Source organism: Galeopterus variegatus, unplaced genomic scaffold, assembly GCF_000696425.1.
Source record: "Galeopterus variegatus unplaced genomic scaffold, G_variegatus-3.0.2 Scaffold2855, whole genome shotgun sequence".
NCBI lineage: Eukaryota > Metazoa > Chordata > Mammalia > Dermoptera > Cynocephalidae > Galeopterus > Galeopterus variegatus.
Genome location: NW_007728966.1, coordinates 365,891 through 392,139, shown reverse-complemented (window position 1 = coordinate 392,139; position 26,249 = coordinate 365,891). Strand labels below are relative to the sequence as shown.

General features: G+C 43.4%; 1 protein-coding gene across 2 annotated transcripts in view; it reads right to left on the bottom strand.

Annotated features, from left to right (window-relative positions):
• The window catches only part of MROH7 (maestro heat-like repeat family member 7), a 64,915-nt gene extending 47,137 nt beyond the window's left edge, over positions 1 to 17,778 (bottom strand). The window contains exon 1 of one of the 2 annotated variants that reach the window (XM_008583225.1): positions 17,561 to 17,778. Coding sequence is in view for 1 of the 2 variants with exons in the window: in XM_008583224.1 (XP_008581446.1) it covers positions 9,521 to 10,682 (1,162 nt within the window). In the remaining variant the exon portion in view is untranslated. Of the gene's footprint in view, positions 1 to 9,520; positions 10,686 to 17,560 lie in introns of those variants that run through there. The other variant, XM_008583224.1, reaches the window with a different exon arrangement.
• Positions 17,779 to 26,249: the final 8,471 nt, after the last annotated feature.

Genomic DNA, 26,249 nt, shown 5'->3' with positions numbered 1-26,249 from the left:
AGCAAGGTGCGAGAGCAACACCGAGGGTTGCGATCCCGTTGCCGGTCCCGGTCCGGTACGGGCGCAACACCGAGGGTTGTGATCCCGTTGCCGGTCCCGGTCCGGTACAGGCGCGACACTGAGGGTTGCGATCCGTTGCCGGTCACGGAAAAAAGACAAAATAAGGAAGAAAAAAAAAAAAAAAAAAACATCCAAAAGCCGAAAAAGGAGAGAAAAAGAAACATAGAACAGAACAAAGAAAACAAACATGAGATGGTAAACAGATAATTATATTAAACTGAAATGGACTATGGCTTGAAAAACACAGTATTAAAAAATAACAAAGCTACCCTAAATTGATCAATTGTAGATTCAGTGAAATCCCAATGAAAATGCCAGCAGATTCTTATTTCATTTCATTTTATTTTATGGAAATAGCTTCTTAGAGTAGACAATCTTGAGAAAGAACAAAGTTGGAGGACTTACACTACTCAATATCAAGAGTTACTCTCTAAACCCAGCAATTAAGGCAATGGTTAAGGGTAGACAAATAACCAAAGGAACAGAGTGAGTCCAGAAATAAACCTACACATGTACAGTTGTTTCATTTACATCAAAGGTGGCACCGTAAATCAGTAGGTAAAGTAGGGTCTTTTCTGTAAATGGCCTGGAGCTATTGGATATCCATATGGGGGAAGGAAGAAATGAACCTTAAGCCTCTTCCTCACACGGTCTTCCAAAATTAATACAGGATATATCATAAGCTTAATGTGAAAGACAAAACAATAAGGCTTCTAGAAGAAAATATGAGATGATTTTCACATCCATTAGAAATGCACACATTTTTTAAAAGGGAGATAAAAAGTAATAACCAAAAAGTTTGATAAATTGTGTTTTTTAAGAACTTCTGTTTATCGAAAGACTTCCTCAAGTCACAGACTTGGAAAAATAATTGAAATATCTATTGACACGTATCTGACAAAGAACTCATATCTAGATTGTATAAAGAATTCCCGTAAATCAATAAGAAAAAGACAACCCAATTTTTTCGAATGTGCAGATGATTTAAACAGGCACTTCATGGAAGAAGATATACAAATTGCCAACAATCATATAAAAAGATGCTTAACATCAGTAGTCATCAAGAAACGCAAATTAAAACCACAATAAAATATCACAAGACACCCCCTAGAATGGCTAAAATTTTAAAACTGACAAAAAGTGAGGATGTGGAACAACTGAAATTCTCACATTGTTTGTGGGAAGATAAATTAATCTAACTACTGCTACTGTTTTAATGTTTGTGTCCCCTCCAAAATTGATGTTGAAACTTAATCACCAATGCAATGGTATTAAGGCCTTTAGGAGGTGATTAGGTCATGATAGCGTCTCCCTTGTGACTAGGATTAAGGCCCTTATAAAAGAGCTTCACACGGGCCGGCCCAGTGGCGCACTGCTACAGTGCGCCACTTGGGAGCGCGGCGGCGCTCCCACCGAGGGTTCGGATCCCACATACAGACCGGTTCCCGCTCACTGGCTAAGCGAGGTGCGGGCGCAACACCGAGGGTTGCGATCCGTTGCCGGACACGAAAAAAGACAAAAAGGAAAAAAAAAAAAAGAGCTTCACACAGCATTCAGCACCTTTTTGACCTTCCACTTTCTGCCATGTGAGGACGCAGCAAGAAGGTCCTCACTAGACACCGAATGGCACTCTGATCTTGGACCTCCCAGCCTCCAGAACTGTGGAAAATTAATTTCTGTTGTTTATAAATTACCCAATCTCAGGTATTCTGTTATACCAGCACAAACAGACTAAGACAACCACTTGGAAAAACTGTTTGGCAATAGCTACTAAAGCTATAAATATGTCTATGTGATGACTCAGAAATTCTACTCCTAGACAAATAAGTGTATCTGTGCACAAAAAGTGATGTACAAAAATGTTCATAGAAACTTTATTAATAATATCAAAAAAAGTAGAAACAATTCTAATGTCCATCAGCAGAATGGATAAACAAGTTGTAGTATATTCATACAATTGAATACCACAGAACAATAAAGAATTTACTACTGATACATGCAACAGTATGGATAAATCTGACAGACATAATATTGTGCTAAAGAGGCCAGAGTCAAAACAGTAAATATAGTATTACTCTATTGATAACAAGTTAAAGAACAGGTAAAACTCATCTATGGTGATGCAAGTCAGAAGAATTGCTTCCTCCAGGGCAGTGGTTATCAACCAAAGGCAATCTTGCCTCCCATGGAACATTTAGCAATGTCTAGAAACACTTGGTTTTCATGACTTGAGGGTGGCAGTGCGGGGTTGCTACCAACATCTACTGAGTGGAGTCCAGGGATGGAAGCATCTTACAATGCACAGAACCGTGCCCACCCCCGACACACACATGTACAACAAAGAATTACCCAACATGAAATGTCAGTAGTGCTGAGGTTGAGAAACTCTATCCCAGGAGAAGAGATATTGACTGGAAAGAGATGCAAGTGAAGCTTCTGAGCTGCTGGAAAAGATCTCTATCTTGATCTGAGTGGTAGTTACCAGAATGTATGCATGTGTAAATATTTACTAAGCTGTACACTTGAGATTAGTAGTGCATTTTACATATTTTACTGATACTTCAGAAAAGTTTTTAAAAGGCTAACACAATCTGAAAATATGTTTCTTTTAAAAATGCAAGTGGATAAAATGCTCCTATTAAAAAACAAAGATTGACTCTGAATCTTGACAGAAAAACAAAGTTGGAGGACGCATACTTTCTGATTCCAAAACTTACTACAAAGCTATAGTGACCAAAACAGTGTGGCTACTGGCATAAGTACAGACATATAGGCCAATGGAATAGAAGAAAGAATCCAGAAATAAACCCTCACATATATGGTTGATTGATTTTTGACAAAGGTTCTAAACCATTCACTGACAGTCTTTTCAACAAATAGTGCTAGGAAGACTGGATATCCACAGGCAAAAGAATGAAGTTGGTATATGAAGTATTTAGCATAGTCAAAATCATAGAGACAGACAGTAGAACGGTGGTTGGCAGACTCTGGGGGAAGGGATATGGGGAGTTATTCTTTAATGGGTGTAGAATTTCAATTTTACAAGATGAAAAGAGTTATGGAGATGGATGGTGGTGATGGCTGCAGAACATTATGAATGTACTTAATACCATGAACTGTACACTTAAAAATGACTAGGATGGTAAATTTTATGTTATGTGTATTTTACAACACAAAAAAAAAAAACTTGGAAAAAAACTTTTTAATAAAAAATAAAGAATGAAGTTGGACCCTTACTTTATATGTGACGGTACTTCAAAAAGTTAATGGAAAAATAGAATTGAAAGATAATGTTGATCTCTCCATAAACTTCTTGAAATAACCTCATATATACAAAAATTAACTCAAAGAGTTAAACTTAAGAACTAAAACTCTAAAACTCATAGAAGAGAACATGGGGGAAAATCTTAATGACATTGGTTTTGGCAATAACTTCTTGGATACAACACCAAAAGCACAGGCAATAAAGGAAAAAATAGACAAATTGGATTTCATCAAGATTAAAAGCTTTTGTGCATTGAAGGACACTATCAAGAGAGTGAAAAGACAATCCACAGAATGGGAGAAAATATTCACAAATTATATATCTGATAAGGGATTAACATCCAGAATACATAAAGAACTCCTACAATTCAACAACAGAAAAACAAACAAATTCAAAAACAGGCAAGGGCTGGCTGGTTAGCTCAGTTGGTTAGAGTGTGGTGTTATAACACCAAGGCCAAGGGTTCTGATCCCCATACCAGCCAGCTTCCAAAAAAAAAAGGAAAGAAAAAAACGGGCAAGGGATCTGAAAAAACATTTCTTCAGAGAAGATAGCACATGAAAAGTTGTTCAACATCATTAGTCATTATGGAAATGCAAATCAAAACCACAATGAGATATCACTTCACACACCTTAGGGTGGCTATTATTTTTTTAAAAAAGAATAACAAGTGTTGGCAAGAACATAGAAAAATTGAAACCCTCCTACATTGCTGGAGAAAATGTAAAATGGTGCAGCTGCTATGGAAAATAGTTTGGTCATTCCTCAAAAAGCTAAACCTAGAATTACCATATGGCCCAGCAATGCCACTCCAAGGTATATACCTAAAGGAACTGGAAGCAAGGATTCAAACAGATACCTATATGCCAATGTTTATAGCAGCATTATTCATAGTAGCCTAAACATGAAGCAACTCAAGTGTCCATCCACTGGGAAAAACAGTATGTCAGTTCCTCAAAAATTTAAGGGACACAAAGAATAATTACAATATGTAATGATGAGCATGCTAGTAATATTGATTTGATCATCACATACCAAATACAGGTACTGATAGTCAACTCTGTACCCCATAAATATGTATAATCAATTATGACCCAATTCAAAATATAAATTAAAAATAGAATAACCATATGATTCAACAATTCCACTTCAGGTTATACACCCAAAACATCGAAAATAGAGTCTCGAAGAGATATTTTTACACCCTTGTTTGTAGCAGCATTATTCATAATAGCTAAAATATGGAAGCGCTTCAGGTTATACACCCAAAACATCGAAAATAGAGTCTCAAAGAGATATTTTTACACCCTTGTTTGTAGCAGCATTATTCATAATAGCTAAAATATGGAAGCAACTCCACTACCCAAGAACACATGAATGAATAAGCAAAATGTGGTATATACATAAAATGGAAAATTATTCAGCCATATAAAGGAATGAAGTATTGATGCATGCGAACACAGATGAACCCTGAAAATACTATGCTAAGTGAAATCCACCAAACACAAAAGGACAAATACTGTACAATTCCACTCACATGAGGTACCTAGAACAGGCAAATCCACAGAGACAGAAAGTAGATTGGGGCTTACTAGGGACTGCAGAGAGAGGAATGGGAAGTTATTGCTTTATGGTTAGAGTTTCTGTTTGGGGTGATGAAAAAGTTTTGAAAATACTGGTGATGGTTGCACACATGGTCAGTGTAACTAATGCCACTGAACTGCACAATTAAAGATGGTTAAAATGTTGATTAGAGTGTGGTATTGTAACACCGAGGTCAAGGGTTTGGATCCCTGTACTGGCCAGATGCCCTGCTCCCCCCAAAATGGTTAAAATGACAAATTTATATCATATATGTTTTGCTACATTTTTTAAAAATTAAAAATTAAAAAGTGGATACCAAGGATACCAAAAACCATTGAATTATACACTTTAAATGGGTGAATTATGTGGTTTGTGAATTACATCACAATAATAACTGGATGTTCACATGCAAAAAATGAAGTTTGACCCCTACCTCCCACCATATACAAAAATTAACTCAAAATGTATCAAAGGCCTAAATGTAAGAACTAAAATTACTGAACTCTTAGAAGAAAACATAGGCATAATACTTTATGACCTTGGATTAGACAGTGGTTTATTTAAATATAACACCAAAAGCACAAACAATAAAAAAAAAAAAATTAGGTAAGTTGGAGTTTGTCAAAATTAAAAACTTTTGTGTTTCAAAGGATACCATCAAGTTCTGGTCAAGATGATGGAATAGACGGTCCCTGGTGTCACTCTCTCCCACAAATCAACCAATTTACAACTATAAACAAGCAATGACAGCCAAGCTGGGGCTGCTAGAGCTCAGGGGAAGAGGAGGAGAGACCTACAGCATACATGAAGGTGGGAGAAGCCACGATGAGAGAAAGAAAAAAAACACTCTGACTGTTTCAAGCCCCAGCCACTTCCAGGCTGGAGCTGCTGAACACATGGAGCAGGAGCTGGCAAAAGCCACAGCTGTGCCCTTCAGATGAGGTTGCTTGGAGGCGGCAGGGGAGAAGAGAGCCTTGGTGGCCCCCAGGCCAGCAATACCACTAATAGCGTTCCTGAGAACCCACATAGGACTGAGAAGCCATAACAAATGTAAAAAGGAGCCACTCAGAGGCCGGTGAATCATTGCAAGGGACCAGAGCACAGCCTGTCCCCTAGAAACTGTTTGCAGCATGGGCAGTGGAGGAGACAGGCCCACCAGGAGAACACTGGGCACAGCAAGGACAGCTGGTCTGCCCCCCCAATCAGCATTGGACAACTCAGAGGACTGGTCACGAATATAGAGTTGCATGGGGTGCAGTTTGATGAAAAGACTGAGGACCAGACCAGAGTTCTACACAACCCAGGTGCACCAGATCTAACTAGACCTGGAAGTACCTATAAAGTCAGCCTTTAGAACCTGAGCTGCACAAAAAGCCTTCCCTAGGGAATCAACAGCAAAGCAGCAATTTAGCTAAACCACACAGCTCAATTACTGGTCCCCACAGGAAGTTCCCCTGTTTTAGAAGTAAGCAAAGGGCAACAAATTAGTTCCAGCACAGAGTTTAAGTGGTGGGAACAGCAAATAATCCAACACAGAACTGAAAGAAAAAACAAAGTACCTGCAACCAGAGACAAAGTTTGATATTAATTAGTAAAGGTCTTATTTCACCAAAGAACACCTATAACACCTAGAAGGACTGGAAGTCCCCTGGGCTACCAAGCCAGAAAGGGGAGAGGGCTAGGGGCCTCAGCCATGCCTCCTGACTCCTGCAACCAGTCCCAAGGGTGGGGGATGAGGGCCTTGGCTACACCTCCCCAACATGTGCAACCACCCCAGCAATGACCACCAAGCTGCCGTAGGAAGCACCCTGGGCTCTCCTGAGCCAGAGTGATGGGGGACAGAGGGCCTTGGTCATGGCACCCCAACACATGCAACCAGCCCAGCAACAACCATCATGCTGCAATAAGAAGGGCCTGGGTTCCTGAGCTGGGGCGGTGGTGGGAAGAGGGCTTTTGCCACACCCCCCTGACATCTGCACCCAGCCCGGCTATGACCAAGCCACCACTGGAAGCCCCCCAGTCTTCCCTGTGGGAATGAGGGGGGTGCCACAGGCCTCAAGCCCGCCCCTCCTCCTTCCTCCTTTTTCCATCACATTGCCTTCCCCATCCCCTCTCCTCCTCCCTCCCAACTGCTCTGCAAAAACATCCTAGAATGTAAAAAAATATTACTTAAATTACATTTTCTTAAAAACAAAACAAAACATAAAAAGGGACAACATTATGAAAGTGCAAAGACAACCCACAGAGTAGGATAAAATATTAACAAATCATGTATCTGATGAAACTTATCTAGAATATATAAAAAACTCTTACAACTCAATAATTAAAAGAAAGGTAACCCAGTTTTTTAAATGGGCGAAGGATTTTAATTGACATTTCTCCAAAGAAGATACACAAATGACCAATAAACATATGAAAAGATATTCAACATCATTAGCCATCAGCGAAATGCAAATCAAAATCACAATGAAATACCAGTTCATACATAGTAGGATGGCTATAATAAAAAATGACAGACAATAGTTGTGATCCCTATACCAGCCAGCTGCCAAAGGGAAAAAAAAATATGGACAATAACAAGTGTTGGTAGGCCGGCCTGTGGCTCACTCAGTAGAGTGTGGTGCTGATAACACCAAGGCCACGGGTTCAGATCCTATATAGGGATGGCCGGTTTGCTCACTGGCTGAGTGTGGTGCTGACAACACCAAGCCAAGGGTTGAGATCCCCTTACCGGTCATAAAAAAAAACAAGTGTTGGTGAGGACATGGCAAAATTGGAACTCTCATACACTGCTGGTGGGAATGTGAAATGGTACAGCTGCTGTGGAAAACAGTCTGCAGTTCCTCAAATAATTAAAATAGAATTACCATATGACCTAGCAATTCCACTCCCAGATATACGCCTTATTTCTACGCAAAAACTTGTACATGAACGTTCATAGTAGCATTAATTAAAATAGCCAAAAGTTCATTCCCTGTACCGGCCAGCAGCCAATAAATAAATATATAAATAAGTAAATAAATAAAATGGCATAAACAAAATGTGGTATGTCCATACAGTGGAATATTATTCAGCTGTAAAAAGGGATGAAGTATGGATACATACCACAACAGAATGAACCATGAAAACATCATGCTAAGTGAAAGAAGCCAATCACAAAGGGCCACATATTGCATGATTCTATTTATATAAAATGTCCAAAGTAGACAAACTAAAGAGACATAAAGTAGATTAGTGTTTGCCTAGGACATGGGTTGGGGGTGATGTCTAAGAGTTATAACATTTCTTTTTGGGGGTTGATGAAAATGTTCTAAAATTGATTGTGGCAATGGTTGCACAATTCTGTGTATATAATATGGCCTTTAAATTGTGTATCTTAAAAGGGTGAATTGTATCAACATAGTAAATTATATCTCAGTAAAGTTGCTTTAAAAAAAGATAAACTTGCAGAAATAAATTTCCTCTACATCATCAGAATCATCAGTACCAAACAGGAATTGTACTGGAAAATAGGATATGATTCATGACAGCAATAAAAACTATAAAGTATCTAGGATTAACATGTCAAAGAATGCACTGGACCTCTATGGAGAATTTTTTAAATTCCAGTAAAGCATACATTCTACATAAAGGAAAACTTGAATAGGTGGTTATATTAGTAACATTCTTTTTTGGGGGGGGGCGGGGACCGGTAAGGGGATCGCAACCCTTGGCATGGTGTCGCCCGCACCGCGCCCAGCCAGTAAGTGCACCTACCATCCTATGTAGGATCCGAACCCGCAGCCTTGGCGCTCCCAGCGCCGCCGCCCTCCCAGTGCCGCCGCGCTCCCAGCGCCTCACTCTCCCGAGGGAGCCACGGAGTCAGCCCTAAATTAGTAACATTCTAATAAAAATGTCAGCAAGTCTTTTTTGAGGACAGACAAATACATTCTAAAATGTATAAAGAAGAATAAAGGTCTACTAATAGCTAAGGCAATTTTGAGGAGAAATTTAAAGAGGGATTTATCCTAGCTGATAGGAACACACATTTACAAATTTATGGTTTTTCTAAAAGTCACAGTATATTGGCAGCTGAACAAAAAAAAGATTGGAAGAAGATATTTACAGCCTCAGAAACTGATAGGGGATTAATTTACAATACTCCTTCATATCAGGAGTGAGGCAGGGATCCAGACAGGACCCCAGGGCTCCACCCAGGTGGGGTCCACAAAATCTCAGTAGAGATGAGCTGAGCTTAGGCCTGCCTGTTCCACGGGTCAAACTTCGGCCTGAGAAGCCAGGTCTAAAATTTATCAAGAAAGAAAGAAGTGTACATTTTGAATGGAAGGTATAGTTCGTTAATAGACATAACTTGGACAGAATAGAAGTATTATTTTATGGTGATATTACAGTTAAGGAAATTGAAGCTCAGCGAGACTAAGTAGCTTGTCTCAAGTCACATGGCTAGCAGAGACCAAGTTCTAGATCTCTTGTGTGTAATTAATGTAGTGTATTTACCTGCTGCATGCTGTTCCCCTCCTCACCTCTCCTCTCCCCTCCCTGCTCTAGTCTGAACGAAGAGTTCTTCTTGGTCAGTGCCCTCTCCGGGGCTGTTGCCCCTGCCTTACTCACCCTCAGGGGTGCTTTGGAAGGCTGTGGTGTCGTCGGTGGTACTGGAGGTGGGGAGCCCCAGCAGGCACTGGCTCACCTTGTCCCAGCTCTCCAGATTCTCCAGGGGTGTGGCGGGGATGCTGTTACCCTCGGAACAATCCTGCTGGCTGCTCAGTGTCAAGGTGGAGGTGTCACTGAACATAAGGCTGGAGCCCAGGCTCAGAGTCTCATTGGACCCCAGAGTCAGGGTCACGCATGAGGCTGGAGAGAGGGTGGAGTTGGGCCTGTGGATGCTGGAATGAAGGCTGACACCATCACTGGAGCTGGGAATCAGGGCCACATATGAGGCCTGAGTGACGGTCATGTTCAATTCAGATCTGTGGCGGCCGTTTGAAGCCACATTGGTGGTTCCCTTAGAACTTGTGCTCCAGGTTGCACCAAAAGCTCCTTTGGAAACAGACCCAGAGGTATTATGTGAAGCCAAAGTGATGGTCTCATTGGTGTCGGGGATTAGAGTCCCACAAGAATCTGGAGCTACACTCAGGTTCAGCTTGGAATTGTTTCTTGAGCCCATGCTGAGCAGCTGGCTGGAGTCAGGATCCAGAGAAGAGATTGAGGCTGGAATAAGGAGCGCTTTTGAGCCTTGCCTGGAGATGCAGCTGCCTGGAATCACAGCTTCTCTTGAACAGGGCCTTTGAAATGGGTTTAATTCAGACCTGGAAGGACTGGAGTTACTCTGACCCAAATCAAAAGTCTTGCTTGAGTGGCACTTGAAGGCCTCCTCAGAATTGGACCCAGAGTGGTTCCCTGAGCTCAAGCCAGGGGCCTCAGCAGAGCCAGGGCTCAGGATGGGGTTTGAATCCAGATCTAGGGCTTCGCCAGAGCAGGAACAGATGATCTGGAGTGAGGCTGGAGCCACATCCCTGCTCTCACTGGGTCTGGGGGTGTTGTCAGACACCAGGCCAGTGGCCTCCCCTGAGACAGGACTCAGAGTTGGACTAAGGTCTGGAATGAGATCTGAGTCAGGACTCAGGGGTAGATTCAAGATAGGAACAAGAGCCATGTCTGGGTTGAGCCCAGGGATGCCATCAGAACCTAAGCCTGGGGCCCCAGAGGAATTGAGACTTGGTGTCATCTCTGGGTCTTCATGGAGGACGCAACTAGCCACTGGACTCAGGGCCATGTCGAGTCTGGAGTTCTCTCAATGCTACTGCTCCCTTCGTTCCAATAGCCAACTGCAAAGCTCCCTGCAGTACTCCTGAGAGAGGGAGAAGAGACAAATGTGGCCATGTCACATCTGTTAAAGCCTTGCCATGTCTCCCACTGTCCTCCGGATGAAGGCCCTGTGCTGTAACTTACGAGGTCATTGGTGACTGTGCCCAGCCCACCTTTCCAGCCCCATCACACCCTGCTCTCCTCTTTGCTCTTTTGGTTCCAGCCACATCCCACACGTTTCACTTCTTTGACACAGCCTGCTGTCCCTCAGCTTGTGGCCCCGGACAAATGCAGTTCCCTCAGCTCAGAACCTCCTCCCCTCATCCTTTGCCAGTCTCACTCCTCCTAGCAAAATGCTCATCACACTTTATTCCAATGGCTCATTTAGTGTCGAGTCCTTCCTGGGGATGAGCTCTGCAGTGGCAAGAGATGTGTATATCTTGGTCTCTGGGGATCCCCAGCTCCTAGCACAGACCCAGGTACACAGTGAGAAGTCTACAAATAGACAAGTGAGGAGCCTCTTCCAATTTAAGGTAGAAAAAGGGAAGAAGCCTCCTTACTAGTTGGCCACGTGACTTGGTGACCTAAGTTCACCAAGGATCTCTGAGCCTTGGAAGATTTGGTGCTCCAAGCCAGAAACAAATCGCTAAGTTGCTAGAACTACTCTGCAAGTGGCCGTGGCACTAGATTATCAAAGCAACATTGTCACGGCTGCCTACCGCCCTCAACAATTTGCCCATTCTGGGTGAAGCAAGCTACATGGAGAATGTGCGAGGGTCATCAACACGGAGCCTGCCTCAACTAGCAATCTAACTGCTTGTGAACTCCCCAGTCCTCCACTACCCCACCCCCATCCCTGGGCCCCCCGTTCTGCGGGATTTGTAAAAACAGCTCACCTGCATGCATGGTGTTCTTAAACAGGAGTGGGCCCCTAGGAGGAGAAGGAAAACAAGTCACAGAAGTGTGGCTTTGCAACACGTGCTGTGCAGTCTACAGGCCAGGCATGCACGTCTGTTAACCAGCTCCCCCTACACACACACACACACACACACACACACACATTCTCTCTCACACACACATGGGCCATAGTTACCAAAGAAATGCATTTTCAGCCTGGGAAAATGTGGGTTGGTGCAGCCTACAAGGCAGTGAGTAGGATCTTGGAAGACCGGACTGGTTTGGGCTATGGAAGACAGTGATAACCTCCACATCCCCACCCCACAGTACCAGGTCACTGGGCAGAAGGGCACAGGTCTTAACCCTGGCTGACCCTCCTTCTTCCACAAGAAGAGACCAGATCTCCCCCATGCTCTCCTGTTCCCTCAGTTCTCCTCCTCCATCCTGCAACAGGTGAGTCTTCAGAGCTGCCTGACAGTGACTAGGGCAGCCCACAGCTTGCCCTGCACCAAACAGACATTGTGTGATGGGAGAAGAAGTGGCTGTTGAGGGGCTTGGGTGGGACTCAAAGGAGCTAAAGGATCTTACTTCTTACTCCTGACACAAGCTGCTTATTGGCCTTTGCCCCAAGTCCTAGGGCCATAAATGGGGAGGGTGGAGCATGGCCATAAAACAGCAAGTCCTGTCCAAGACTGAGAGAATCACTGACTGATTGCCGTCCTCTGTCCCCCACCTTAATGAACTCTTCCAGGCCCTGGACAAGGCTTGCTCGGAACTTCAGAGGGTGGAACTATCAATAGATCTTATAGTTCTTCATTGAGAACATGTTTATCAGATGAGCCCAGAATGTGTTAAGCACTTGTGTGAGTACTAGTGACACACATATGCATACACACAACATCTGACACTGGGGAACCTAATTCCCATAGAATCCAAAACAGAACTCTGCATTTCTCCCCTAAATAGGACCCTCCCAGTCTCCTCCATTGCAAGGCACTGGTGCTACCATCCAAGCCAGAAACAACATCACTCTTGACTACTCTCTTTCTTGCTTGCTGCACCCAATTTTGGCTGAGTTCTGCTAATTCTGGCTCCAGAACAGCTCTCAAATCTCTCCCCATGTCACCATTACTACTGCCAGACCCTCATTGCCTTAGGGCTGTATCTTGTAATTGTCCACTCAACAGAGGTCCCCATATTTTGGCCAACTCCCAACAAACCATTTTCCAAAGTGAGCCACAAAGATCTTGCTTGAAAATTGCATGCAACAGTGTGGTACTGGCATAAGAATAGGCATATAGATCAATAGAATAAAATTGAGAGTTCAGAAATAAACCCGTGCATGTATAGTCATGTGATTTTTAACAAGGGTGGTAACTCCATTCAATGGGGAAAGAACAGTCTCTTCAACAAATGGTGATGCGACGACTGGATATTGACATGCAAAAGAATAAAGGTGGGCTCCTACCCCACATTATATATAAATATTAACTTAAATCAGTTAAAGAACCTAATATAAGAGCTAAACCTCTTGGAAGAAGAGGTAGGAGTGAATATTCATGACCTTGGATTTGACAGTGGTTTCTTAGATATGACACTGAAAGCATAGCAACAAAAGAAAAACTAGATAGATTGGACATCATCAAAATTAAAAACTTTTGTGCATCAAAAGACACTATCAGGGCTGGCTGGTTAGCTTAATTGGTTATAGTGCAGCTTTATAATACCAAAGTCCACAGGTTTGGATCCCCATACCAGCCAGCCACCAAAAAAAAAAAAGAAAAAACTAAAAGAACACTATGAAGAAGTGAAAAGACAACCTATAGAAATGGGAGAAAGTATGTGCAAATCATATATCTGTGTTGGCTGGTTAACTCAGCTGGTCAGTTGAAAATATGTTCCAACAAAAACTTGTACACAAATGTTCATAGCAGCAGTATTCACAAGAGCCAAAGTTGGTTGGAAACAACCCAAATGTCCATCAACTGATGAATGAATAAGCAAAATGTGGTATATTCATGCAATGGATTATTCAGCTATAAAAAGGAATGAAGTACTAACACATGCTAAACTTTGAAAACATTGTGCTTAGTGAGAGAAGACCATATATTGTATGACTCCATTTACATGAAATATTCAGAATGGTCAAATATATAGAGACAGAAAGCAGACTGAAGCAGACAAAAAGAGGTTGCTAGAGGAAGAGGGGAATGGGAGGTGACTGCTTAACGGGTACAAGGTTTCCTTTTAGATTGACAAAAATGCTCTGGAACTAGATAGTGGTGATGGTTGCACAACATTATGAATGCACTAAATGTAACTAATGATAAGTTTGATGCTATGTGTATTGTATCACAATTTTTGGAAATGCATGTGATAGACAAGAGGGTATAGATTCACTTTTCTCTGCTGCTCCCTTCTAAAAACAAAATATTCTGGAAATAGCTCAATAGACAACCATAAAAGGCCTCTGAAAGCTGGCAAGAAGGCAGTGGACTGGCTAGGAATCTAAGAATTTGAGGAATGACACTATGATGAGCTCCCTGGGGTTTTCTTTTTATCTTCTTTATATCTCAAACTGAATACCAGAGAGGCCACCAAAAAGATCTGCCAAAAGCATAAACATGCATTCAAAAAAAGAAGGAAAAAAAAAGCCTGCTCTCTATGGACAAAGGACCAGGAAGGGGAAAAGAAGGCAGTGGACTGGTTAGGAATCTAAGAATTTGAGGAATGACACTATGATGAGCTCCCTGGGGTTTTCTTTTTATCTCCTTTATATCTCAAACTGAATACCAGAGAGGCCACCAAAAAGATCTGCCAAAAGCATAAACACGCATTCAAAAAAAGAAGGAAAAAAAAAGCCTGCTCTCTATGGACAAAGGACCAGGAAGGGGAAGCCCAACAGAGAGGGAGCCCCAATCCCTACCCCATACGTGGGGCAGCAGCAGGACAATCTACCTGCAGGGGCAATATCAGCACAGCCTGCATCTCTGAGCCTCCATCCAGCAGTAGAGAACTTGCAAGAACCCTCAGCCCCTGGCCCTTCTGCTCCTCCCCCCAATGACAACAGGTGGCTCTGGGAAGTGACTTCTGCTATTTCAGCCATCATCAGCAAGAATGATCAGGAACCTCAGCAGTCCCAGAAAAATGGAGAGGATTAGGACTCTGAAAACTGTCATCAGAACTACAATCCACAAAAGTGGGCTGGCCTGTGGCTCACTCGGGAGAGTGCGGTGCTGATAACACCAAGGCCCCAGGTTGAGGACTCTGAAAACTGTCATCAGAACTACAATCCACAAAAGTGGGCTGGCCTGTGGCTCACTCGGGAGAGTGTGGTGCTGATAACACCAAAGCCCCAGGTTCGGATCCCATATAGGGATGGCCGGTTTGCTCACTGGCTGAGCGTGGTGCTGACAACACCAAGTCAAACACCAAGGCCCCAGGTTCGGATCCCATATAGGGATGGCCGGTTGGCTCATTGGGTGAGCGTGGTGCTGACAACACCAGGTCAAGGGTTAAGATCCCCTTACCGGTCATCTTTTTTAAAAAAAAAAAAAAGAACTACAATCCACAAAAGTATGCCAGAACCTACACACTGAAACTTAACACGTTGACTGCCTGCCAGAATAGAAGATTTACTTATGATCAAGAGTAACTTAATATCGTAAATGTTGAGGATGCAGTAAAAAAATCACACATAATACCAAAAACTAGGAAAATATCATCTTGAGAAAAGATAATCAACTAACATCAACACTGAGATGAATCAATTGTTGGAATTTGTGGCAAGGATTTTAAAGCAATCCTCGTAAAAATGCTTCAACAAGCAATGACAAATTCTTTTGAAATAAATTAAAAAACAGAAAATCTCAATGAAAAAGAGAAGTTATTAAAGACAATTACTGAAATTAATAGTTATTTAAAAATATAACTGAAATGTTTTGCTTTATTGAGGTATAATTGATATACAAAAAATTGCACATATTTAATGTATACATTTGATGAGTTTGGATGTATATACACACCCATGATACCATCATCACAATCAAGTTACAAAATGTTAAAAGCAACCACAGAGCATTATCTATAGGGGAACACTAATTCAGATGACAGCAGATTTCTTATCTGAAACCATAGAGACCAGAAGGAAGTGGCACACATTTTTCAAGTGCTGAAAGAAAAGAACTGTCAAATGCACATTCTATATCTGGCAAAACTATCCTTCAGGAATGAAAGAAAAATAAAAACATCCTCAGAAGAAGGAAAAATGCCTGTAAATTCAACAATAACATTCCCCTTTTATAACCCTTTTATGACTTCTCATGGGTTCTCAGACTGTGGGATGTAGGGGGAGCTTATGTTTTTTAAAAGATATATTCCCAGGCCTCACACACAGAGACTCCACTCTGTAACTGTGAGGGGACCCAGGAATCAGTGTTTTATCAAGCTCTTTCCGTACCTCCTCTATCCAAAGTGATAATCACATATCTGGTGGACAGGCCATGAGTGGAGACACCCTCATCTGCAGTCTGATATCTGTGTTTCATTACCAGACCCTCAACCCACAGGCCTGGCCCCTCCATCTCTCCAGCTACATCCATCCCCTTCCCTGGCCTTGCACCCCATACTCGAACCACTCTCAACTTCTCCGAGTGCCTCCAATGTGTTGGCCTCTCTCTTGCCTTGGGTCTTTTGCAAACACTCTTTCTGTAAACTTTTCCAAGATTACCCACCTAAACTTTAATCACTTCCTCTAACTATCATCTAATTTAGTCACATTTCAGACACCAGCTTAGATGTTTCTTCCTCCAGGGAGTCTTCCTGGGACCACCAAATGTGGGTGAGGCACCCTCATCGTGATTACTCAGTGTCAGAGGATCACCCTCACTAGAAGATAAGCTCGGTGGGTATCTCACTGTCTTGTTACTGCTATTTTCCAGCACACAGCACAGTGCCTGGCATACATGGGAGGTTAGAAAAAGTTCATGGATTCCTTGAACCTGTTAAGATAAGTGAACAGATATGCTGTTGATAGGAGACAGAGGGAGGGAGAGGGAGGGGGGAAAGGAGGAATTGGTAAAGGGACACAAAAATCAACTACATTGTATATTGATAAATTAAAATTTAAAAATTAAAAAAATTAAAAATAAGAAAATAAAATGTTCATGGAGTAAGGGAATGAATGAGTGAACAAATGAATGAATGAGTGAGTGAATGAATGACAACTCAAGATGGATATCTTGATCCTCCCTTACTGGCATGTTCGTTCATACTGTTCAGGAGTTCAAAGTGATTTTTGCAAAGTCCCCAGCAAGTGGCAGAGTCAGAATTTAAACCCAGGTCCTCTCAACTCACAGTTTGCCCCCCAATACCACAGAGATGTGCGAGACACAAATCACTCAGTGGAATCGCATCTTCCTGTTTCTCATTCCCCATTATCTCTGCTGCTCTTAGGCCCCTATTCTAGAGGAAAGTCCAGTGAAAACAAGGCACCTCTCCTGATGCCCAGCTATAATGTTAAAATCTCGGGCTTTGTAGTCAGATAGACCTGAATTTGAAACCTGCTCTGTCTCTCACCAGCTGCGTGAGCCGAGGCAGGTGGCCTCGCCACTCTAAGCATTCAACCCAATACTCCAAATGAGACAACGCACATAAAGTGATGATCACAGCGCCTGGCCCACAGTAGGCCCTCAGTACATGTGCATCCCTGCCACCCCTGCCTCCCCCCGGGTGACGGTAGAACGGAGGACTTGCGAACAAGACAGTCTGGTTTCCAGGTCCTCTGCCTTCCCTTTCCCTCAGTCTGTGGTATTCCCTCCCTGAGTCTTCTTGCTTTCTTCCCCCTTTCCCCCCCACCCCCAACTCCTGCCCACCACGTTTTCAGGACTTAATAGCCTAAACCCTTTCTCTGTGAGCCTTGTGCTGCCGATGTAAGGTTCAATGTGTTACCTCCACCTGGGTCATCCACATGGTAACAGAAAATTCAGCTTTGAGCCAAAGGTGTGAAGTTCTAACTGTGGAATTACAGCCGGAGGAGGGAGACTTTTACCCAGGGGGGTGGGGTCAAGGTGGTAACTGCCTCGGGCGGCCCCCACCCCTGGACTTTCCCAGAGCCACCCCTCAGCTTACCGAGGCTCTCCCCAGCCCAGACTGGTGTTAGGGTCTTTGTGAGGTCACTATGACCCTGAAGTCCCCAGCCAATGAGACCCCTGCTCCTGCTACACAGTGGGGGAAAGCAGGGAAGGTGTTTTCAAAGAAGGGCTTGTCTTCAGACCCTCCACAACTGCCTGGAAAGGACCTCATTTTGAATGAATGCTTAGCTCCTCACCTGGTATTCAAGTCTCCCCATAAAAGCCCCTCACTATATGATCTTATGCCTCTGTTTATCTTGGGGTGACAAGGGCTTTGGAATAAGGTGGACTGTCATGAGAAAACTGAAACCCACAGAGGGAAAATATTGGCCCAAGGTCACAAACTAGGACTCACGCTGTATGCCCAAGTACTTGATTTTTCCCTACCCCACCTGCCTGCTCATTGGAGGCACAGATAACAGTGCTGAGCAGGGCGGGGATGAGGACTGGGCCAGGAGGGCAGATCTGTGATAAGGAAATGAGGGTTCTGCAGCTACTCCTAAAGAAAACCTTTTTAACAATGAGCAAGGGTTGGCTGCTAAGTTCAGTTCGTTAGAGCATGGTGTTGATAACACCAAGGTTAAGGCTTCAGATCCCTGCACCGGCCAACCACCAAAAAAAAAATCCTTCCCACAGACCTGCTTCTTCCCCAGCGGCCCCTCACTCTTTGGCTCCCATGACCAGAACCTCCCAAGAAGCCTTTTTTCACTCTTCCCTCTCCTCCCCTGACCTCATGCCTGAAATTAACCACTGAATCTTCCAATTTTACCTGCAAATCTGTCCTGTCCTCACACCCTCAGTCTTAGCTGGGGTCCTCATCATCAGGCCCAGATTCTGGCCAGCTTTCTAAATTATGTCCCACAGGGCAGGTGTCCCCCTCTCCGGACCACCTGCATCCTGCCATGAGGGAGCTTCCCGAGGACTCATTTCCCCTCTTAACACCTGCAGTGCCTCCCCACTGCCTGCAGGGTCACGTCCAAGCTCCTTGGTCCCCTTCACAGTCTGTCCCTCCCTGCCTGTTCACCTTGTGTCCATTCCCTTTTTGAAAGTTTTAATTTAAGGGCCGGCCCGTGGCTCACTCGGGAGAGTGTGGTGCTGATATCACCAAGGCCATGGGTTCGGATCCCTATATAGGGATGGCTGGTTGACTCACTTGAGAGACTGTGGTGCTGACAACACCAAGTCAAGGGTTAAGATCCCCTTACTGGTCATCTTTAAAAAAAATAATTAATAATAAATAAATAGGGCCTGCCCGGTGGCGCACTGGAAAGTGTGCCGCTTGGGAGCACGGCGGCGCTCCCACTGAGGGTTCGGATCCCATGTGGAGACCGGTTCCGGCCCAGTGGCGCACTGGAAAGTGTGCCACTTGGGAGCACGGCGGCGCTCCCACTGAGGGTTCGGATCCCATGTGGAGACTGGTTCCTGCTCACTGGCTGAGCGCGGTGCAGGCGCAACACCGAGGTTTGCGATCCCGTTACCGGTCAGTAAAAAAGACAAAAAGGAAAAAAAATAATAATAATAATAATAAATAAATAAATAAAAATTAAAAAATAAAAAGAAGAAAGTTTTAATTTGTACTGAAGCATTATATATGCAAAATTGTATATAGATCTCAAAAGAATAAAATTACAACAAATTTAGCTAAAGATCTCAATCGCTTTGTTGTGATTCTAGAATTGGGCAACACTTCATTCCATAAAATTGAATATGGGTTCTGAAGAGCATAGCAAAAAAGAGATTGCCTGTATAGACAGAAAAAAAAGAGTTGAACAAGGCAGAAACAAAGACCAAGAGGACTGGTCATTTCAAAGTTACTTTCCTTGTAAGATGGGACAAAAGACAGAACAATAGAAAAAATAACTGGTTAACATCAGGTTACCTCAGGCTGTCTTTTTGTGTTAGAATTAAAGCAGAGGGAACTTCGTTATCATGCCTATGGCAGATTTAAAATGGCCCGTTTGGGAGATAGCCTGTTATCTCCCCTGATTTCTTGGAAGGTCAGACAACTTAGTTTGGGTTTCGTGATGTGAAACATTAGCATGGGTGACTCCATTTGGGTTTTTAGTCTGGTCTGTTGGAGCCTAATGCAGGAACATTGTCCAAAACAATGGCCTCCTACAATTTTTATTTAACACAGAAAACTGCACATCAGTTTTCACCACATGAAGATGCCCATGTACCCAGCACCCACATCTAGAAACAGAATATCATCAGGACCCCAGAAACCCTCTTGTGGCCCCTCCCATCACTAACCCCCACCCAGGGTCACCACTATGATGACGGCTAACATCATAGTGTAGATTTGCATATTTGTGTACTTTATATAAATGGAATTATACAGCACATACTCTTTTGTTTCTGACTTCTTTGGTTCAATATTATGTTTGTGAGATTTTAAATATTTTTGCACCTGGTAATTGTTACTTCTAAATTCTTGGCTTCCCTCTAGTTTCCTCCTGTTTTTGGTCTCTTTCCAGAGTCTTCAGGTGGTGTTTTTTTATAGTTTGTCCAGAGTTCATAATTGTTATCTGTATGACAGTTGTTCTGATAGGAGCGACTTTGCCATTACCACAAGCAGAACTTTCCTTTTTCATTTTATTTTTTTCCCTTCTCGTATTTTCTTTAGGATTACTGAATTTGTCTTTCTTCTCTCACTCCTTTGTCCCCCTTTCCATTTGTTTGGAAGTTTTAGAATCCATGTCTATTCTTGAAGGTTACTCTAATGATTTTAACATTCATAGTTAAGTTAGCAAAGTCTAAAATTAATATGTTATTATCCTTCAAAAAGCAAACAAGGAAGGACCAGCTGTTTAGCTCACTTGGGAGAGAGTGGTCCTGGAAACACCCAGGGTCACATGAGTTCCCTCTTCTCTTATGGTTATTTGGTATTTCGGGCCTTGGTTATAGGGCAAGATGACATTATTTACATGAATGTAAAGTTGTTTTCCACCCATCCTGGAGCTGCAGGCTTGCATGTACTATCCAGGCACTGGGAAACCAAGGAAAACTTCAATTCCAGCAGGACCCTGAGATAGCAGCAAGGACGGGAGCAGAAACCAGAGACGGTCTTTGGTGAGACTTTGCACCTGAGACCTTACATGAAGCCCCTGCCTCCTGCTTTCCATTCCCCACATTCCATTCCCTCAGCCCCCTAATTGAAACCACTCAATAAATCTGAGTCTGGGAGATGGCTTTAGTCTGGCCACTCTCCTTCAGGTTTACTGGAGAGATGGGTGAACCTAACATCTCTCCTCAGGTCACCGGTATTCCTGAATAAAAGCCGACTTCCATTTTCACCAACATTTGACTTTTGAGTGGTTTGCTTTTGAAAGGGGGCAAGCAGCCAGGCTTGGGCCCAATAATGCTTCCATCTGGGATCAATTTCCTTCTGCCTGAAAAATAGCTTTTATAATATCCTTAATAAGAGTTTGTTAGTGGTAAACTCTTTTAGTTTTGTTTGCTAAAAAATAAAAATCTCCACTTCATTCTCATTCTTAAAAATATTTTCAGGGCTGGCCAGTTGGTTATCAAAGAAAGTGAGCCAAAACGTGGGAAAAGAATCTGCCAGGCTGCACTCAAAATGGAGGGCAGCAACCATCGTTGGGGTGGGAGGGCTTATATGGGCTGTAGGGTGCCAAGGGCTGGCTGAAGCAGTCAAGGAGGGGCATTGCGAGGGAGGGACATTGCACCCATGCAGAAGCTAAACGGTTTCTATTTCGCCGAAGTCATGAGGCTTCTTGTAAAGGGAAGCAGGGAGGGGTTGGTGGCCATTTTGTGCATGGCCTTGCCTAAAATGGCGCTGGTTATGTTCAAGATCTATCAGGTGAAAGTACAGTGTTATAACGCCAAGGTCAAAGGTTCAGATCCTTGTACTGGCCAGCCCCCAAATTTATATACATACATACATACATATATATATATAAAATAAAAAAATTTTTTTTTCATTGCATGTAGGACTCTAGAGTGTCTGTTATTTTGCTTTAGCACATCAAAGGTAATATTCCACTGCTTTCTGGCTTCCGTCAATTCTGTTGAGAAGTCACTCTGCCACCTTTTTGATGATCAATCTATTCTTTCTGGCTGCTTCTGATATCTTCTACTTTGGTGTTCTGCAATTTCACTATGCAATAGACATGGGTTTCTTCTCATTTTTCCTACCTGGGATTCATTGTGATTTCTAAATCTGGGGATTGGTGCCAGCCCGTGGCTCACTCGGGAGAGTGTGGTGCTGATAACACCAAGGCCACGGGTTTGGATCCCTATATAAGGATGGCCGGTTAGCTCACTTGGGAGAGTGTCATGCTGACAACACCAAGTCAAGGGTTAAGATCCCCCTTACCAGTTATCTTTTAAAATAAAAACAAATCTGGGGATTGGTGTTGATCAGCAATTTGGAAAATTTTTCCAGAAATATTGGAAAGTACTGCCTTTTTCCCATTCCTCCTCTGCTCTCTCCTGCAACTCTGATTAGATACCAGTTATCTTTTAAAATAAAAATAAATCTGGGGATTGGTGTTGATCAGCAATTTGGAAAATTTTTCCAGACATATTGGAAAGTACTGCCTTTTTCCCATTCCTCCTCTGCTCTCTCCTGCAACTCTGATTAGATGCATGTTAGCCCTTCTCTCTGTCTTCTTTGTTTCTCCATGCCAATTTATGGATGACACTTTGAGATCCTATCTAATTCCCTAATCAGCTGATGAAATAGTCTGCCTCCCCTCTCCTCTCTCTCCAAGCTTCTGCCCGTGCCCCATCAGCTATAGGCAGCTGGCGAGCTGTTCAGTACCGCACAAGGGAAGAGCAAGGAGTGAATCCGAGCATGCTCTGACCCAGGGCTAACAGCTCCCACATCTACACTTCCAGCCCCAGGTGTGGCCACTACCTATATGCATGGATGGCTCTCAGGCCCCTCAGACTCAGCAAGCCTCAAACTGAGGTAATCTCCTTCCCACAAAACCTATTCCTCCTCCTGACTCCCTATTTCCATCAGTGTTTCTTTTTTTTTTTTTTTTTTTGGCAGCTGGCCAATACAGGGATCAAACCCTGGATTTTGATGTCACCAGCACCACACTCTAACCAACTAAGCTCACCAGCTAGTCCTCCCGATTTTCACAGATACTCAGGCTGAAAACTCCCAATAAGACCCCTCTGGCTTTTCCCCCATCTCCTCCCACCCCCACATGCTACCTTTTCCAGGTCCAAAATGTTCCTTCCTGAAAGTACCCACACCCATTGCCCCCGTTCCATTTTCACTGCCCCCACCTAATTCCAGTCTTTCTTGGCTTTTAGCAAGAGCCTCTTCACTGTCTCCCTGCTTCCCAGTTAGCATTTCCCTGGTTCATCCCATGCCCCAGCAGATTTGTCCTCCTGAAGCACAGACCCAAGTATGCCATAAACGTCTCAAGAACCAGCGTGACATTAGCTGAATCAGACATGACTGTTCCGTGGCTTGCTAGCCCTGCCCTCCAGCCTTTTCTCCCACCTTATCTCTCACCTGGGAGAGGTCCCAAGCAGATCTCATGACCCAACCAAATGAGCCTTCTACCCTCTCACCCCAAGCCTTTGGTCATCCCGCCCATTATCTGGAGTGACACTGTCTCTTCCCATCTCTCCTGGGTAAACCCACCTAGCCCTGCCAGGGCAGCTCTAAGTTGGTGCAAACCTTTAAGAATTAAATTCAACAGCAGATTCCAAAAGCCCTTGTTTATTTACTTAATTTACTTTTTAACTTTTTATGGAACGCTTCATGACTTTGTCATCCTTCCGCAGGGGCCATGCTAATCCAATTTTAGTATATGTGCTGCCAAGGTGAGCACCCAAAATCCTTCAAAATGTGCTTATTCTTTGACCCAGTGATTCCACTGCTGGGGATCTTACCTAAGAATGTGATCAGGAAAGTGGCTGGAGACACTCACTGAAGTATTTGCATAATGGTAACAGATTGAAACAATCCAGGTGTCCAACATGGTAAGCAATGGTTCAATAAACTACCGAAACAGCCACTTAATGAGATCTCATGCATCTGTTAAAGATGAAAATTGCAATCATGTAGGGAACTGCTCCTATCATCTATGTGAAAAAAGGATACAAACATATTTTTAAGTTGTACATACATGTACAGTAACAGCTAATCCTTACCAAGCACTTAGTTTATGCCAGGTACTGTCCTGAGTGATTTACATAGATTAATTCATTTAAACTTCTGGCAATCCTACAAGGTTACAAATGAGGAAATTGAGGCACAGAAAGGTGAAATACTTGCCCACGTCATACAGCTGGCACATATCAGGGCTAAAAGAGAATATAGGCAGCCCAGGGCCTGCATATTCAAGCTGTACCACCTCCCTCAAGCAGCATGGCCCCAACCATTAAAAAGAGAAGCAAAAACCAACCCCCACTGTGAAGGCAGAATTGCCCTCCAAAGATGTCCACATCCTAATTTCTGGAGCCTGTAAATATGTTACTTTACATAGCAAAAGGAATTAGGATTGCCGATGGAATCCTAATTTTGCTAATTAGCTGACTTTAGGATGGAGGGATTATCCAGGATTATCTGAAAGAGTCCAGTGTAATCATAAGGAACCTCGTAAGTGGAAGAAAAGCAGAAGAGAGAGAAGTATGGAAAGGACTTGGTCCAACCTTGCTGGTTTTGAATATATAGGAATAAGGCTATAAGCCAAGGAATGCAGGCAGACTCTAGAAGCTAGAAAAGGCAAGGAAACGAATTACCCCCCCAGAGACCTCAGAAGGAACTCAGCCCTACCAACATCTTGGTTTTAGCCCACTGAAACCTATTGCAGACTTTGACCTCTAGGACTGTAGGACAATAAATTTGTGTTTTTTAAAATGCCATTGTGTGTGGTAATTTGTTATAGCAGCAATAGAAAACTAATACACGCACCAAAAAAGCAAAACAAAGCAAAAATACCAACAATAAATGTGTTTTGGAAAAGATTGGAAGCAATAAATTTGTGTTTTTTAAAATGCCATTGTGTGTGGTAATTTGTTATAGCAGAAATAGAAAACTAATACACACACCAAAAAAGCAAAACAAAGCAAAAATACCAACAATAAATGTGTTTTGGAAAAGATTGGAAAGATTTTCAAAAAAAAAAAAGGAAAATAAGTTAGAACTGGTTGTGGATTTTTTGTTTATTTTAAAATAATAACTTCTTTTTTCCATTTTTAAAATTTTTCCAATATCTTTTTTGTACTGCTTTGACAGAAGAAAAATAATAAGCTTTTATTTTCTCTTTTGGAGGTCCTACCCATCTTTCTGTCTTTTTTTTTTTGGTTGCTAGCAAGTTTGGGGATCTGCATCCCACCTTGGTGTTATAATACTGTGCTCTAACCAACTGAGCTAACCAACCAGCCTCTACCCATCCTGAAAGGTCCAGGTCAAATGCTGCCTCCTCCAGGAAGCTTCCCAGATGCCTTGGCTTGCAGCTGGATTCTAAGTGCTCAGGAGCATGGTCCGTATTAGATTCTCCCCAGGGCTCTACCCGAGGAGGACAGCAGGGGGTGGGGGAGACACTGCCTCTCAGAAGTGGGCAGACCCTCCTGTAACATCACTCTCAAAACGGCTGCTCCACATCTGAAATGTTGGAGCCTCCTAGCCACGCCTGGTTTCTTCTCCCCTAAAATATGTCATGGAGTAAGGGTGAGGGGAGTATCAGAGAAACCCAAGTAATAAAGCCAAGGCTCAAACCTCCATGGGTCATTTGTCGTTCTCAGCGGTGTGATGTGGGAAGTCGTGTGGCTTTATGGGAGTGCAGGCTGGGCAGTGCCAAAACAGGATGGCCTGGGTGCTCGGGACACTCTGGCCTTCTCCAGCCATTTCTCAGTGCCAGCTTCCAGAATCACCCTCCAAAATGCAAAGTGGAATGTGTCACTCTCCTGCTCGTCCCATAGGTGAAGGCTCCCTGTTCCCCTCCAGGTGGAAGCCAAGCTCTTCATCAGGGTGATCCAGCCCTGCTTGCCTCCCCAGCCTCATCTCCCAGGCTCCCACTCCCCCATGTCCCACCTGCTGCTCCAGTCACACTGTGCTGTTCAAACCCCCCATGCCTTGGCTCGCTCCCCCCTCCACACACACTGCTCCAAATGTCTGGAACGTCCTTCCCTAGCCCCAGTCCCTCATGGTTCTCTGAGTCAGCTTGGCCAGACCTCTTCTGAAAGCCACGAGGAGGTTGGGGTTCCTCCTCTGTCCTCCTGATTCCCTTGTGTCTCCTTGCTCCTGCATGCCCCCCATCCCCAACCCTGTGCCTATTGCTATATTCTAGAACAGGCTGGGAGCCACCCTCCTGCAGCATCAGCTCTAAAATAGCTGCTACACATCTGAAATGCTGGAACCTCCTGACAGCCCCCAGTTTCTTCTCTCCTACAAAATGTTATGGGTGGATTCCCAGAGCCTAGCACAGAGCCTGGCACAGAGTGAGTGCTCAGTAATTTAGTTATTTATGTCTCATGAGAAGCGTCACAGACAGTGGAAAAGTCCCTTGTAGCTTGAA